The following is a 16,601-nucleotide window of genomic DNA, read 5'->3' as shown; positions in this document are numbered from 1 at the left end:
TACAATTGTGGAGCACCATGAATCCATGGTAAATTCTGAATGCAAGATAATAGTTTTAGTATTTTCGACAGTCAGATGCAAGTCAGCACTTTGGTTTATTTCACCATAAGCTACAATGGAGTTGGTGATGGATATTCCATCCAGGATTGACGAGGCTAGAGACTCTGTGATGACCACACTAGTGAACAAGTACATACAAAACAACATTTGTCGAATAAACGGTAAACATGAATGCGACATAATGGCTTGAAGCCTAATGCAGATACGCATCGACAGTCCAACTGAATATTAAATCGAGTTTATCCATAACGTGATGTCCCGTGAGATGGAAATAACTAAAACTGATTCTCGCATTGAATTGCTGATTTTGATATCAAAAATGTCGTTTTCATCCGCCATTGTGCTCACTGACCTCAATGATTTTATTACTCCATCGCAGGCTTGCATTAAGCCTACTCTCATCAAAACAGTAGCTGATTCAAAATCCATATCAACTGTATGTATTGGTCGAATTGAATTCAATCATCGCATCAGTTGGAATGAATTAAACTGACAATCGACATTATGATATGTACTAGGTTCAATCAGACTCTCTCGGTAATTATTACGAAGTAACCAAAGAAGGAACTCAGACAAAACTTGAAGCGGCTGCAATCTCATTGACCGACTGCCTCTCGTGCAGGTATTCATCCGCTATATAAAACTCATTCGAGATTAAAATACAGCTACGACACTCACACTTGCTTTTAGTGGATGTGTCACATCTGCTGAAGCTATTTTGATTACTCAACAAAGCCACAAGGAGATTTATAATACGATTGAAGCAAACTCTGCTTTAGCCAAGGATCAGCGAGCTCAAATATGCATTTCCATTTGTCCACAATCTAGGGCATCATTAGCAGCTAAATACAACCTCACCACTCGGCAGGTATATATCTTTGATTACACAATATTGACATATCAATTACTAAAGTCAATCTTTGTTAATAATTATAACATTGCAGATTCGGCGGCGATTAACTTGGTTTTTCAAAGATCATTTTAAGATGGACCATGTGTTGGATACTGCCTTCTCGAGAGATTTTGCTTTGTTAGAAAGTGCACATGAATTTGTTCGCAGGTACAAAGCACGTTCAGACACTTCCCTGCTGCAGCATATGCCCATGATTACCAGTGCATGTCCAGGTATTTGCTCAAGTTTGTTACTGCAATCGATATGCTGGTTTGATCGTTAGTAGGTTTAGCTTACTCGATTCATCAAAATATTTTGATACAACCAGGCTGGATCTGCTATGCTGAAAAAACACACTCGGCTATTCTTCCATTAATAGATACTACAAAGTCTCCACAACAAATAATGGGTAGCTTGGTCAAGGATTACTACGCTAATCAGTTGAATGTAAATCCAGATCGCATATACCATATCACAGTGATGCCTTGCTATGATAAGAAATTGGAGGCATCGAGACAAGATTTCTACAACGACATTTATAAAACAAGAGATGTAGATTGTGTGATTAGCACTGGTGAAGTGGAACGCATGATTCAGGAGGAAGGTTTGGACATTTCTACTATGCAAGAAACCGAAGAAGACTTGATGTATGTATTTATAATGGCACTATTATACTCGTTGGCTTTACTATTTGTAATGGTGCTTGAAAGCTTAAATTATGCAATGCAGATTTGGAGCGCATGGAAGATCTGAAGGATCATCATCTGGTGGATACCTAGCATATGTAATGAGGTTTTCGGCAAAAGCACTGTTTGGAGTCGATCTCACACCATTGGACATTCAAGAAGGAACCAACGGCATCACCATTGTCGCAGGACGAAATCCAGACTCTACTGATGTACTGTTTACTCCTCCCGGGTTTGATGAGCCTGCTCTTAGGTTTGCATATTCATATGGATTTCGCAATATTCAGAATTTGATACGAAAAGTAAAGCCTGGGAAACCTGCCACCACTTTGCTGAACCCAAGGCGTGTCCGTTCAAGTACTGCTCTGGCATCTGGAAAATATAACTATGTAGAAGTAATGGCATGTCCATCTGGATGCATCAATGGTGGAGGTCAACTTAAACCTGAACCTCAACTAAAGAGCGAGAAAACTCAAACTTTTGAATCAAAAGATAGTGTGAACACAATCGAGTTGGATCTAGAGATACAGTCAACAGCACAGCCGCCTCTAATAGAATCCACTGCTTCTGCTTCATCTCTTACCACTGATGGTACTTTATCTGGAAAGCAATGGATTTCTCGTGCAGAGTCCATGTATAGATCGGCAGATGAATCTATTGAACTCCCAGAAACCAATGCAGTGATCAAACGGCTTTATGCTGAGTGGCTTGGTGGGGAGGATACTGAAAAATCAAGAAAGATGTTACATACTGGATATCACTCTGTTGAGCCGCTAACCTCCTCTACTACAGCTGGTTTGATAACAAAGTGGTAGTCAAATTGCAATATAATTATACTTTTTATCAACATAATATTTTGATGCATTGCTACTCTAGCCAGTAGGATTAGGGTGGTGATTGATTTGATTCTGTTTAAAACAATGTTGTTGATGTTCTGCATTAAAATCATGAAATAGCTTTATTGATGGTTTACTATAGACTGAAGCAAACTTGCTTCACATGAGAAAGTCGCGACCAACAGCCACTGCGTGTACACTTCGACCAAAACTCTTGGTAGCTACGGGCTTGAATGTGCGCGCTCCACTGTCATACTTGTAAAACTCCAGCACTTGAGATGGGTCTAGTACATTTCTACCCAAAGCACCAGCATATACTTTGAGAGTTTGATCAAGCACTGCGTCCCATGAGTATAGTCCACGAAAAGAAAAGTTGTTGACATCTTTGAATATAATCACAAAATGCTGAGCAGGTGAATCGTGAAGGTCCTGACCAAAAAATAATTCAAAATATGCATGTAAATAATGGCAATGCTTATTACTGCTCTATTGATTTCAAATGTGTGCATTAATTGCCAAATCAATTTTACCTCCATGACTTCTTGCTTTGTGCTTTCATTTGCTGAGCCAGCTAGGCACACATGCATAAGAGCGTTCTTGATGAGTGTTCGATTCGATTGTACTTTGATGATTGCTCTCTTGATTGGATGTTTTGAAGTGCCAAATGCTGAACCACAAGATTTGGGGTTTGCTGGAGTAATCTCGGATGGTAAAGAACTGGCATGCTTTATTTCAATAGTGCCATTATCCGCGACTTTTGAAGTTAGTCTCTGCATACTTTTCTCTTCCATACGCTTTAGTTGTAATTCCGCTTGCTCCCTATATCAACCACCATAAATTAAAAGAATTGCAATAAGTATTCTATCAATATATAACAATCAGTAACTAGATTGTTACCATCACACACTATGAAAATCAACTTTGTAAATGTTGATTGCTAATGAATAACCATACTTTCGTGCAACCTCGAGTGTCTTTTCACGCTCTTGCTTCAACTTTTTTCGAATTTGGTCTCGCTCAGCCTTTTGCTTTTGAATCTGATCCAGCTTTGTCAAACTTGATTTCTGTATTTGGTTTAGCAGATACAATTGGTTTACTTTAAATAGTTACATTATCAGTCATCCAATTTGAATCAGCTACAAGTACCATTTCTGTTTTTCCCGGAACTGGTTCTGTCGAGTTGCTAGAAATACCTTTGGATTTTTTAACTCGTTCCCATTTTTCAGCAGCTGTAAGTTCATCTACATGATCTACTGTATTTTTCTCTTCAGATGTCTCTTGAATAGATTGATCAAAAGGTACCATTGTATCGGTCACGCTTTCGTGTGTTTTCGCTTCGGGTTGAGTAGCTTCGAGAAGCGGGAACGATTTTAGCCCAGTTCTTGGACGTAGTTTAGTAGGTGGAGTAGAAGGTGGAAATGATTTAGTATATTTTGGACTAGCATCCATTTGCGACTGTGGTAGAAAGCTTTCTACACGAGCTGATATCGCCGTTCCCTTCTTCTCGTGTAATGATGGTGGCTCAGCTGCATTACTTATACCTACTGCCTCTGGCTGATCAAAATTAACTTTATCGTCATATACCGACTTTTTAACTGTGTCTGTTGAGTCAAGTGAAAAAGCAAATGGGGTTGTACACGAGCGAGCATTTGGATTTTGGTCACTTTTTTGCAAGAGCTGTTTGTTGTCTGATTTTTTGTTCAATTCGGATATATTAGTTAAGGAATCGTAAGGCTCTGTATACTCTTGCTCATTCTTATACGTAGATGATGCCATCGACTGGGCAGAACGATCTTGTGGAGTTTGTCCTATATAGGGGTGTGTATATTTGTTTGGCTTTGAACTAGATTCATCAGAAATGCAATCCCTTTTGCATGCAGACGAGATTTGTGCTGCTTGGTACTGGTTCATTTCTTGTTCAGATTGTCTATCTTCAGAACCATTTTTGAATTCATTGTCAAATTCTGGGTCCATTTCTTCAGTATCTGATTGAACGTATTGATGCTTGTCAAAACAGTTGTTATCCTCATATACACTTTGATTGGATGCATGCTGATAATATTCTACTTGAGAAATGCTGTCATACTGATTGAGCTCTGGCATCTGACTCATAGTCAAGCTTGCGATATCTTCTTGATTGTCTGTAAAATGCGATTCTTGATCAGCTTCATCAACCAATAATTCGCAAAGCTGTGATTGTGTGACAATTTTGCCTTGCTGTTTGTTTTCATCTTTGGCTAGATACTTGATTGTCGCATCGTCATGAGTAGCATGAGACTCGAGTATGTTGCCTGAAGACTCTAACGGGATAGAGCCAGAAACTTTATGAATTGGTTCATAGACACTGCCAGCATTTTCGATTGAGCTATTTGGGGCTTTTTCAACTAAGCTATGAGTAGTTTCAATGAATGGCAAATGAACATCATTACGCGACGGCAACCTCGGTGTTGATTGTTGAACAGCAACCAATACCTTTTCTGCCACCTTTTTCCCATCTATTATTGACTGTTGCGGTGTAATAAATTGAGAAAATGATGGATTGCTTTTAGCTACCATACTTTCGCTATGGCTATGTTCAAGTGGTGGCAGGATCACCCCGTCTAGTTTTTGTCTATGTGAACTCGAAGATGTTGAAGTAGAGTTTGCTGACGCGGGAAGTTTTGATATCATACTAGTGGTAGATGTAGATGGGTCAGATTGTGGTATGGGATTGTATATTGATGGCAAAAATGAGTTGGATATTGGTGTGCTAGTGCGAAGCTCTTTGCATGATTTGGATTGAGATGTTAAAGACTGATCTTTTGACCCATTTTGAATATTTTTGACAGTTAAAAGTTCAAGTTTGCTTTGCTGCATTGTTTTCACTAGATGCATTGATGGCTTTTTTGGACGGATCTTTGGGGATGTAGATTTTGGTTGTGATTGAGAAGCATGTAGCTGGCTTGATTCACTATCTTTTGCAAATAGCTTTGTATTTTGAGTTAATTGATCTGTTACTGTAGGCACGTCTGATCTCATTACAGTCAAAGTATTTGAGACGTTGAATGGGACATGTTCTACATCATTTGTATTCAAAACATTGCTCACTGCAGAATCCATTCTTTGTATTTTATCAAACGCATTATTCTGCGGTCGAACATCGACCTTGACTCCAGACTCAGAATCAGCAGATTTCAAAGAGGGTCGATCACGTAGTTTGGTTCTAGATATTGATATACGCTTGACTGTTGTCGCTATTTCCACTTTATCAGCAAACTTTTGTGTTGTGCACGCATTGAACACGTCAACCAATAGCGAAACAAACAACGTGCATAATGAAGAGTTGGCTGCACCCATAGATGAATCTGTTCGTTGAGTCTGAATAGCTTCAATGTCTAATGGCATCAGAAGTGGCTGGTCAATACCCAAATTAGACTGCGTGAATTTTGAAATAATCGACCAGTTGAGCACAATATCCGCAGTTGTAAGCTTGGATTTCCATTTGACGGTATGCTCATGTACCATGAATTGGGTTGGGTAGTATCTGGATAAAATCAGACAGATTACACGACCATCAAACGTATCTTTTCCAATATCGTCCAAGTCAGACATGTCGGAGGATGTGCCATTTGATGTCGTAATACTTTTACTCGGTGATGATTGATGCTTCTGCACAGAGACTATGCATTGGTTTGCCCATACCAACATCGCATCTTCAAGATCATATGGGTAAATCAATGCTGGATTGTATTCCGTAAAATTATGTGTAAGATGGTTGACGACAGTTGCTATATCGATGTGACGTAAACTTGCTGACAGCAGGGCTGAAATGATGTTGGCGTGAATTGATTCGTAAAACGGGGCTTGATCACAAATGATATCTCGAAGGGAATCCATCAGACTATGCTGAAAGTGCAGGTATCCGTTTGTCATTAATATTTCAAGAAACTTTAGATCCGCATGAAGATTGACACCAGAGCCCAAAATTTCAAGTGTATGACTATCTGATAAGGGCGTGGAATCAAATAGAGAAAACGTCAATATACTATACATTTGAGTAGAGCAAAGAAGATTCAATGTATTTGTAGACAGCGTTAGACAGCTTGAATTGCTCAATTCGGCTAAAATAGATTCAAGGTTATTGGCAAGTGAATGAATCGGCTTTGTTTTGGATTGAATGACCTGAATAGTTTTGTTTACAATCCATCGTACAAGTGGTCTAAATGTCGGCTCTGCACAAATATACGTTTCATCATCCAAACTTCTTATATTGGTGCTTGCTTTCACCTCTAGCATTTGAGGTTCCATGATAGTCATGCTTTCATCTTGATCCATCAAGTCCAAATTCCCCGATCCATCAAGTGGTTCAACTTTCTTGGAAGTGTCTATATTATTCATTGCGCAATACGCGCTACACAGTATATTGAGAAGAGTATGGCATGCATCGATATCTCCAGATTTTGCATTTTGTAAAACTTGCTGTGAGATTGATTTAAGAGTATCTTGGATAGATGGGTAAGATGATGCCTTGCAAATACTGTCAAGACTTTTCGCCAATACTGTATGATTGCGTAAAGGAAGATTTGTACATTTCATTGCTGCATCTGTAGTATACCATGACAAATTTACAGATGATGGCACTATCAGGGATAAAATCTAATAAATAGTTAATAAATGAAATGATTTTATGAAAAGTAAATATCCACTAGATTTGTAAATTTACTTTGATGGTAAGCTTTAATATTCCATATCAAATTTCTGCTACCAACACACCATGAAACAAAAACACTAAAGTATAAATGTTGTATTGAATCAGACTACAGCTCACCTGTAAAAAAACAAACCCTTCAACAAGGTCTTCATCAGTTAGGTCGTCTTTTCCAATTAAACTTTTAGCAAAATGCAACTGAGAACTACTATCCATTGTGTTTGAATGCTGCTGCTACACGTTCAACCTGTTGGGAAATGTGATTTGTGGGAAGGTTTAGAACTGCATGTTTACGACGCGTTTGGCTAATGAAAGAGTAACATAAAGCATATGGTTATGCCAAAAAAGGAGATGGTCTTGGTCTAAAACGATAGTTTGATTGTGTGCATCACATAATAGATGTTGTGTTTGAAGGTTGATGGGAGAAGCTGTAATGCATTGGTATTTCAAGATTTGTATAATCCAAAGCAAAATAGAGGCTCTGACCACAAGATAAATGCAAGTGTTTCATTCTACACAAGCACAGTTGTAGAATCAAGCCAAACGATGAGCATATCTTGCATCTAACTATGTATACCTGCTAGCATTGTTTCAAAAGACAGTTTGGCATACTATTTGACTGTCATAAATCAACTCTATGCCATGAGCCCAACACACCATGAATACTACTATAGGCATATTTTTATTATGCATATGGTTTTCATTCAATGCAATAATCATTTGGCGTTTTTTGTAATCTCTTTCCGTAGATGAATTTTGTACTCTCCAATAGTACCCTCCCACAATTCCATAGTGCCATTATCACAAACCCAGATTTGCTAATTTAAAAAACAGTCACATGGAATACTGGATTAGTAAAAGTACATCAATAGTTTAAAAACAGCCACAGTTCAAGCAAAGTCAGATCATACCTCTGCAACTTGACTAATAAGACGGAAATCGTGAGAAACAAGTACGACACCACCTTCAAAGGTGTTTATGGCTCTAGCAAGAGAATCAATGGTCTCAATATCAAGAGCGTTGGTAGGTTCATCAAGAAGAAGCATATTAGGACGTGTAAGAGATAGCTCAGCAAAAACAATACGGGCTTTTTGTCCATCAGAAAGCTGAGAAATGGGACAAAGCTGAGAGTTTCCGGTAAGACCAAATTTGCCAATGTTTTGACGCCAGTATTGCAAATCTTGAGGCATGTCGGGGAACTTGTTGCGCATGTAATCAATTGCAGAAGCATTCAGATCAAGTTGATCAGCTGAATGTTGATTGTACTTGCCAATCTTGAGATGGGTATGACGAGCCACAGTACCATCAGTGGGTGAAAGTTCACCACTCATAAGTTTTAAAAGTGTAGATTTTCCAGCACCGTTGGGTCCAACAAGAGCAATACGACTTTCGGTATCGACACCATATTCAAGATGACGATATATGGCATTTTTTAGGTTGCCGTCGTAGGAAAACGACATGTCAGTAAAACTAAGCACGGGAGGAGGCAAAGGACCGCACGACTCAAACGTGAAATTGAAGTCGCGAGCACGGTCAACCTTTTCGATAAGACCATCAGCTTCCATTTTGTCAAGAATCTTTTGGCGAGATTTGGCTTGACGCACCAAGTTGGCATATGTACCACAAGAAGCAATAAACTTTTTCATATGCTCTATTTCGGTCTGCTGCTTTTCGTAAGCCTTCATTTGGTTTACTTCAAGCTCATTTTTGGTCTTGATATACGTATCGTAGTTACCAGAGTAGTATGTAAGAGTCTTTTTGGAAGTGAGTTCAATAATATTGGTGCAGACATTGTTGAGGAAATCCTGAGAGTGAGAAATAACCAAAAGAATACGATCATACTTGGCAAGGTAGTCTTCAAGCCACACACATGCACCGAGATCCCTAGAATGTTTCAAAATATTATCTGGTTAGCAAATTAATATGTAAAAGTATCCTCAATGCAATATAAAGTCGGGACTGTAGAATAGCCATTCAAATGCAATGACAGTTTACAAAACCCAAGCTGGTTCTAGTTGGACTAAAGCAAAACAACTTACAAATGATTAGTGGGTTCATCAAGAAGCAGTAGAGTAGGCTTGACAAACAAGGCACGAGCAAGGGCTACACGCATACGCCATCCACCAGACAAGTCCTTGGTCATAAATTTCATACGCTGATCGGAAAATCCAAGACCATTAAGAATGGAGGCAGCACGAGATTCAAAAGTGGATGCATCCATCTCGTCAATACGCTCGCAAATATCATCAAGGAGTTGAGATTCTGGATCCTCACTCATAATGTCTTCCATAAGTTTTTCAAGACGCTAATGTGCATTTGAAAATACAAGTATATTAGGCCCAACATTTGTTCATATTTACGACAGCCAAGCCAATCAAACAGCAACATTGTAAACAAGATATACTGCATACCGCAAGTTCCTTCTCAGCATCGTCAATAACGGCACGAAGAGCAGTCATTTCGGTGGGAGGATACTCAGAATTCAGTAAATAAATATCAATGTGCTCAGGAATAGGAGCTTCGCGAGCAAATAGAGACTGCAAAAAGGTAGACTTTCCACTGCCATTGGGACCAATCAAACCATAGCGACGACCGAAATTGAGTTCAATAGTGGTTTCGTTGATCAGATTTTGAGAGAAAGATGTAAGCGAGTAAAGCTCAACCTACGCAACAATTGTTTTTGATTAATGAAATGGGTCAAGTAGTTAACATCACTAGCTACAAAGTACTAACAGAATTTCACTCTCAGAACGAGATATAGACTTTACAAAATTAAAGGAGTAGTATAAAGCGGGAGCTGAATATCAGACTGACAGCAATTGAGCAAAGCTACAACCTGATTCAAATGACAAGATTGACATGACCTTGCGGAAATGGGAAATCAGTCGAGTTGAATAGTGCAATTGGAGCAACAATCAAAAGATTGGCTAAACATTGACCTATATAATAGCAACCCATTATCAAGACTCCTTCAGTAGGGATGATTTTACAAAAGCATGAATTGAAAAGGAAATCCGATAAAATTAACAAGAATGCCATTCAAGTACGGCCAGCCATTCAAGTACGGCCAGCCATGCCAGCACCACTCAATAGAATTCATTACATCAGAAACAATATGGAGACAAAGCATAGCAAGTTCTAGCAATAGCACATCAATTCACTAGCGATAGTCACAGCTAGAGGTTGTAGTCAGTTACCTTGATGTCACGAGAGTTTTTCTCGGAAGTAAGAACACCAGTGGAGGAACGATTATTATCTAACAACTTGATATCTGCGACATTTTCGGAAAGACTCTCGACTGATGCATCCTTCTTTGCATCCTTCTTTCCAGCACGACGTCCAGTTCTGCGTTCAGTTTTAGGTGCCATTTTAGTTTTGATTCGATAAAAAAAATTGAATAGTTTTTATGTTTCAAATCCGAATATTTTTTATTCAGCAGAGATTGAGTTGTTCTGATTGGTGGGATCTTGATTTGGTCACTGGCTTTGCACAACATGATTTACTCCTGCAGCAACGCTTGCTATTAGACTGGGCGAAATCACTGGGTCGCTGCGCAAGTATCCTTCCATCACCCATTTCGACAGCAACGGACTGTTCACGCTGCCCATTTCTCGGCCATTAAAACTGACATGCAAGCGACCATCGCTTAGCTTGGTAAATACAAGCACTTGGCCTTTCATGATTGCACCAGAAGGAAACAGAGCTCGTAGATCGTCTAGTGACTTGGTAAATGCTGCACTCTCTTTCTCATCCAGCGTTCCTTTGAGCGTTTCCTGACGTTGACGCTCAGTCAGAAATCGCACAAACCCGTTACGCAGATGTGGACCGTTGGTGTTGCGGACTGGATCTACCATCAATTAGAATATTAGATTCAAAGTCTGGATTTCATCCATATAGTAGACTAGGCTAGTTCAATATACCAATGCGAAGAGAAATCTCTCCTGGATGGCCATTAACAAGATCACTGACAAACCACTTGGAGTCTGATGTGTTCTGAACAAGCTTATCCTGCGCAAACTCTTGCGTCCAGCGTGTAGAGCGAGAAATGCGCTGGGTGAGAGAATCATCAACATAGATGGCAGCAGTATATACAGCAAGGTACAGGAGAGTCACTTGGCGAACGCCCAGTCCAAGCAATTGAAAATCTTTGGACTGGTCATCATGACATACTGTGATGCGAGTGGGCACATTGAGCTTGCTAATGGGCTCAACTGGGGATTTGACCGTTGTCAGATACAAGAGATGGCAAATAAAGAACATGAAGATGTACATTCATGATACACCCATTAACACATTAAATTAGTATAGATTATGATCAGATCAATATATAATGCTAATGAAGATGAGCCTTGATTAAAGTACGGTAGGACCAACAGTATAAATTTAAAGAGGATCATCACACAGTACCTTTGAATTCTAAAGGCATTGCTGCTTCATTGTCTGCTTGAATGCTACTAAAAGCCATTGCTGTCACCGCACCTACTAGCCCAACTGCTACTGTGCTCCAATACCATGATTGATACTTGGATCCAGCGTATACTAATGGACCAGCACTGGGCACAGAGACCATACTGCGATTGAAGGAAGTTCTTGGTAAATATCCTGCAGCTGAAACAGTTCGAGCAGCATATCTGGCTCTAAAACGGAGTGTGATTTTAGCAGTAGCGGATAGCATGTTTTAGTCAATTGAATAAATAAAACTTGGAAAGATTTGGGTTTAATCTGATTCTGGTTTGCAACCATATTCACGTAAAATGACTTTTCTGTATTGATTATTTTTAGAATAAACAATCGTCAACTATTCGTTATTGCAAATCCATTATTTCTTTTATTAAAACTATGTTGTATCCTAATATCAGATACGTTCTAGTTCAAGAGAACAAAGATCGCACATCTTGAGAATGTAACAGCTGTTTCCATACCAATTGCTCAATGTTTTATAAGAGTTGGAAACTAGATAAATGAGATGCATTGAAGCTGTAATGTAAAGATCCAATCTTTTATATAAAAATGAGCAAATATCAGTAAACTAGTGAGTTTGGAGGACATAATGTTCAGCAAATATCAATCATTTCATGAGACTATTATACACCAACGCCCTTATTCAGCCCTTCATCCCACGAATACGGCGGTAGTACCTGCACTTGACTAACCCATGAATCTATATTCCATGTTTATAAAGAATTCAATGGTAAGCATTTGGAGATTGAAATAAATCTGCTCAGCTCAATTGTTCATCTTAAAGAAAAAGTGCAACAGTATGCAAGTCTGACTGTCAAACCCAGCAAGCTTGAAAATGCACACAATTCATCAGTAATTCAAGATTCCGATTTTAACCTCAATTTCATTTACCATTCTCGGCATCTACTACCATGAACACAGTCATGACTACTCGAAAGACAAAGCGAACTGCCGATGAAGAATCTGTTAGTATTCTGGATGGTGAGTTTACATGACTGATTAGTTGAGATGAAAGTGGAGTGTTGGCGGAAACTATAAACCAGATCTACCGTGGCTCTTGTGTGCATCTAAATCAAATACAACAATAGAGTATACCAATATGATGGTAAAAACGACAATTGTCTGCCTGTATCACTGGAACAGTCTATAGTCATACTACTGACTTTATATTTGAAAGTGTCTTGAGAAAGTTTGCCAGCCTGGCTCTATGAAAAAACGCTGGTCCAACGACTAGACCATCCATCCCTTCGTGTCTGCTTTACCCTAGTTTCGTCATTTTTTAAAATATTACCCAATGCTGATTCATATTATGCTTAATTACAAAACTTTGCAGGCTTAAAAAACTCGCTCCAGAAAATGGAGCTGCGTCCAGGAGCTACAAAGATGAGAACTCAAGTCCGCCATGCTCGTATCACCCAGAAACTTCACTCCCAGATAGCCAGTGCTGCAGGTAAGAGTAAAGTTGTGTTTGGAGTTTATGCAATGCAGATTTGCTCTACATAATAAATTTTGCGCTTATTTATATAGAATTTCTGTGCAGTAAATTCAAGTTCAATTATCTTGTATATCATAATAATTTATGCCAATTTTGTTTTTATAGAGCCAGCTGAAACTACAGCTTTAGCAAACACTGATGGTGCAGAAGATGAGTTGGACGACGCGACGTACGAGTTTCCATCCAATGATGATCCTACAGAGGACACATGTACAGACGCCGATATGAGTATGCACTACTTATCAATTGATTGCTCAACTAAAGCAAAATTGAAAGTGCTTTTTGTTGGTTATTTACTACGCGATTGAACTCTTGTTATACAATTAGGTATGGGCTTAGACTTAGATGATGAAAACGCACTTGAAACTCCAGGAGTACTACAGTCATTAAACACCAACACCTCTCTATACAAGGATTTTGTTAATACCCCAAAAGAGTTGAATGAGCCAGATGGAGGCAAGTGGTACTATTTATCAGCAATATATTTGTATCTTAAGCAGTTTACATGTGGGCCACGCCAGCCTTCAAAGATGCTTGGACGACAACCAGATATACAACTGTCAGCGTTTAACCAATACTTTTTCATTTAGAATCTGACTATTGTCCAAGTGATGTTGATACGGCTGATATTCATTTGTCTCGAAAAATTCTTGCTACGCAGCGTGCTCAAAAGTATTGCCAACGTGCACATACAACATTTTCAGATCTATGTCGATTTCATTACACACCCCCAATGACTCCACCATCAGGATACTGGATAGCTAGACTTAGCAAATACAATCTGGAGCGAAAGCGATGGGCTAACAAAGGTCCTGTACTTGTATATTTTTTGGAAGATTGGCCAGCCAGGTTTGTTGGTAACTATCTCTACGGATCACGAAGCGTAGCATTTAATATACAACGTGAGTTGTATTGCAATGTACAATGCCACTAGAACGTTTCAATTATCCTATTATTGTAAGTTTATACAACAACCACACTCACTTTATGTATTGGACCTGGCCAATTTAGTATTTGAAACACTCGAAAAATTTTATTCAGTCCATGATTCGCGAATCACAATCAACACACAGGGACACAATACAATATCAAAAGCATACATTCAAACAGAGTCCGTTCCTCTCAATAGCTATTTTCCCGAGGCAGCTACACACGGAAATCTGCCTGTTTACAAATGCGAGAGTGTAATTGTTCCTGAAAATGAGCAAGTTCCCTCATTGATTTCGCTTTGCTTCCAAAATCAACAGGGTAAGCTATCTTCAGCATTGTTAATAGCAAAAACTATCGATTTTGTGGATTTGTTAATATGATATCTATGGCTGGGCTACACTATAGATGCCTATCATGTCACGCAATACACGTCGAATCTAGTGATGGCTTGTCGTAGTATTGCCATTGCAAAGCGGGTTGCAACATTTGTTCAGCCTCATAAAGTTGCAGGTCATCCAAATCATGCCACTGTCATTTCATCATACAGTAATGATGGGGAGTTTACTCAAAAGGTATGTTGGAGCTTGAGTGGTTTGTTAAATGCTATAACCAGTTGTCTGAATTAATAAATGATCTTGTTGATTTTAGCTTGCAGCAAATGGCCTGTATTATTTTCCTCAGTACAACAGCATGAAAGGGACCGTGGATGATTTCACCAAGTGTATATGGTGCGGCACCGAGTTTCCACCATTTCCATCATCACAGTGCAATATTAATGTCATTCATGCTGAAGGAGAAGCAGCAGAACGCTTAAACTGTCCATACGTAGGTTTACGGTGCTAAAGTCTTTGCTGTTAGTTACTAAAACAAGAATGCAATTGAAAGATTGGCATATAAGCAATAAACTTGATCCAGATATTGCTTGCTTTGACAAATCAACACATAGATCAATACTATATGCAAATCCTGTGATTTTCTGTTTGAACTCAACAGTGTCAATACCGAAGCAGTCAAACACGGCTCATCATGCAGATTGGCATTCAAGTCATGATTACAATGGCTGTAGTAGACTGACGCGACAAAGGTGTCAGCGGTTGATGAACATTGCAGAGTATAGTCTAGTCTGTAACATCTGATGAACCATCAAATATGTGATGGGATAACAGAAAATATAAATGTTCAGTTTAGTGGTCTACTTGACTGGTACGCATCAAACAAGGCAAGGTGCTGATTGGTTGCAAGACTATATTTATCTACTGATTCCACTTTAATATCGGGATTGGCTTTTTACAATACTTGTGGCAATATCAACAGAAAGATTTTATTTGCTAGTATTTTTGCAGTTTAATAAAATATCCGATTTGATTGTTCAAGTTGCAATGGATCAGCCAACAGCCGAAGAAGGCATGACACAAGTTTTAAAAGAGTGCACTGATGTTCATTGCCACCTTACTGATTCCACACCCACACTCGATGATATTGGCAAACTTCCAGTATCCAAGATCATTCTAATGGGCACAAAATTGGACAATTGGGCACTGGTGGAGCAGACAGCAGTCCAATTTCCATCCAAAGTGATTCCAGCCTTTGGTAAGCTTAATAAGTAGCCTATTAGTTCAAACAAGACGATTAATGCTATTGATTTTCTTTTTATACTAGGCATTCATCCATGGATGTCATCCTCATCAGTGCCGCCATATTCCACATGGACAGCAAACGAAACGTTAAATCCAGCATTGCCAACTGACACCGAGTCAGAAGTATCTGATATTCAGACACCTTCACTGGTTCCAGATACACAATGGTTGAATGATCTCAAAGCATTACTACTCAAACACCCGCAGGCGATTGTAGGGGAGATTGGATTGGATGGTGCAGCCAAAGACAGATCCACGGGAGAACTCTATTCAATGGACCAACAGATGCAAGTTTTCCAGGCTCAAATGCAATTGGCAATAGAGTTGGAGCGACCAGTGAGCATGCATGCAGTCCACGTCCATAGTCAGATTACTCATTACTTTCGCGATATGGACAAAATCTGTGGATATATCAAGGCTCAGAGGAAACGAAACGGTCGAGATTGGAATGAATCTTTTCAACATGAGAGCGACCGTCTTCCATTCCCACCAGCTATTATGATGCACTCATTTACCGCATCCAAAGAGATTGGACAAAGTCTGGTCAAACTCCCACACATTGGATCTCGATTCTATTTTAGCTTCAGCACAATTGTGAATGCTCGTGGAAAGAAGTTTGAAGATCGAGTGCGATCTATTCCACACGATAGAATTCTGATTGAGTCGGATGTGAGCAATGCAGCCGACGAGATGAGTGCCATGCAGTCTATATGCCAGTCAGTGGCAGATATTCGAGGATGGACAATGCTAGAAACTGCACAGAAAACAACTGCGAATGCAAATGCGTTTCTACGATCTTGCTCAAGAATTGTTTAGTAACGATCGAGTCTTGTAATGAATGTCGCAATATCTCGCTTGTGATTTTGATATTATTTTTGGGTTGCTGTAAATAGCCAAGCTTTTTGCCATACATTGCA

The 16,601-nt window shown here is 39.2% G+C and overlaps 6 protein-coding genes across 6 annotated transcripts; 3 read left to right on the top strand and 3 right to left on the bottom strand.

Moving 5' to 3' along the window:
- Positions 1-379: 379 nt before the first annotated feature.
- Positions 380-2,453, top strand: BATDEDRAFT_21296 (iron-sulfur cluster assembly protein NAR1; the record flags this gene model as incomplete). Its single annotated transcript, XM_006675185.1, has 6 exons — positions 380-496; positions 579-682; positions 751-928; positions 1,005-1,185; positions 1,281-1,599; positions 1,682-2,453. 6 exons carry the CDS (start codon positions 380-382, stop codon positions 2,451-2,453), a joined length of 1,671 nt encoding a protein of 556 aa, XP_006675248.1.
- Positions 2,454-2,633: 180 nt separating this feature from the next.
- Positions 2,634-7,377, bottom strand: BATDEDRAFT_85697 (uncharacterized protein; the record flags this gene model as incomplete). The annotated part of the gene is made up of 5 exons (XM_006675876.1): positions 2,634-2,903; positions 3,005-3,293; positions 3,429-3,538; positions 3,621-7,109; positions 7,282-7,377. The coding sequence occupies 5 exons, from the start codon at positions 7,375-7,377 to the stop codon at positions 2,634-2,636; spliced, it is 4,254 nt and encodes a 1,417-aa protein (XP_006675939.1).
- A 468-nt stretch (positions 7,378-7,845) lies between these two features.
- Positions 7,846-10,529, bottom strand: BATDEDRAFT_18221 (ATP-binding cassette family ATPase ARB1; the record flags this gene model as incomplete). The annotated part of the gene is made up of 5 exons (XM_006675096.1): positions 7,846-7,979; positions 8,073-9,045; positions 9,201-9,466; positions 9,573-9,824; positions 10,359-10,529. The coding sequence occupies 5 exons, from the start codon at positions 10,527-10,529 to the stop codon at positions 7,878-7,880; spliced, it is 1,764 nt and encodes a 587-aa protein (XP_006675159.1). The 3' UTR covers positions 7,846-7,877.
- A 38-nt stretch (positions 10,530-10,567) lies between these two features.
- BATDEDRAFT_15270 (uncharacterized protein) lies at positions 10,568-11,831 on the bottom strand. Its single transcript, XM_006675043.1, has 3 exons — positions 11,569-11,831; positions 11,082-11,372; positions 10,568-11,008 (listed from the first exon to the last, which is right to left on the bottom strand). The coding sequence occupies exons 1-3, from the start codon at positions 11,729-11,731 to the stop codon at positions 10,638-10,640; spliced, it is 825 nt and encodes a 274-aa protein (XP_006675106.1). The 5' UTR covers positions 11,732-11,831; the 3' UTR covers positions 10,568-10,637.
- A 702-nt stretch (positions 11,832-12,533) lies between these two features.
- On the top strand, positions 12,534-14,890 carry BATDEDRAFT_21292 (uncharacterized protein; the record flags this gene model as incomplete). Its single annotated transcript, XM_006675184.1, has 8 exons — positions 12,534-12,603; positions 12,956-13,072; positions 13,223-13,345; positions 13,445-13,580; positions 13,727-14,019; positions 14,159-14,365; positions 14,453-14,619; positions 14,696-14,890. The coding sequence occupies 8 exons, from the start codon at positions 12,534-12,536 to the stop codon at positions 14,888-14,890; spliced, it is 1,308 nt and encodes a 435-aa protein (XP_006675247.1).
- A 538-nt stretch (positions 14,891-15,428) lies between these two features.
- Positions 15,429-16,542, top strand: BATDEDRAFT_32609 (uncharacterized protein). The gene is made up of 2 exons (XM_006675598.1): positions 15,429-15,637; positions 15,707-16,542. The coding sequence occupies exons 1-2, from the start codon at positions 15,454-15,456 to the stop codon at positions 16,498-16,500; spliced, it is 978 nt and encodes a 325-aa protein (XP_006675661.1). The 5' UTR covers positions 15,429-15,453; the 3' UTR covers positions 16,501-16,542.
- Positions 16,543-16,601: the final 59 nt, after the last annotated feature.

The sequence above is a fragment of the Batrachochytrium dendrobatidis genome (genome assembly GCF_000203795.2).
Source record: "Batrachochytrium dendrobatidis JAM81 unplaced genomic scaffold BATDEscaffold_1, whole genome shotgun sequence".
NCBI lineage: Eukaryota > Fungi > Chytridiomycota > Chytridiomycetes > Rhizophydiales > Batrachochytrium > Batrachochytrium dendrobatidis.
The sequence above is the reverse complement of the archived record's forward strand: the minus strand, read 5'-3'. Positions and strand labels throughout refer to the sequence as shown.

Coding starts and splice junctions, on each gene's coding strand:
- BATDEDRAFT_15270 (XM_006675043.1), bottom strand. CDS start 11,731: ATGGTCTCTGTGCCCAGTGCTGGTCCATTAGTATACGCTGGATCCAAG. Junction 11,373..11,568: donor AATGCCTTTAGAATTCAAAG/GTACTGTGTGAT, acceptor TCAAATCCCCAG/TTGAGCCCATTAGCAAGCTC. Junction 11,009..11,081: donor AGAGATTTCTCTTCGCATTG/GTATATTGAACT, acceptor AATTGATGGTAG/ATCCAGTCCGCAACACCAAC.
- BATDEDRAFT_32609 (XM_006675598.1), top strand. CDS start 15,454: ATGACACAAGTTTTAAAAGAGTGCACTGATGTTCATTGCCACCTTACT. Junction 15,638..15,706: donor CAAAGTGATTCCAGCCTTTG/GTAAGCTTAATA, acceptor TTTTTATACTAG/GCATTCATCCATGGATGTCA.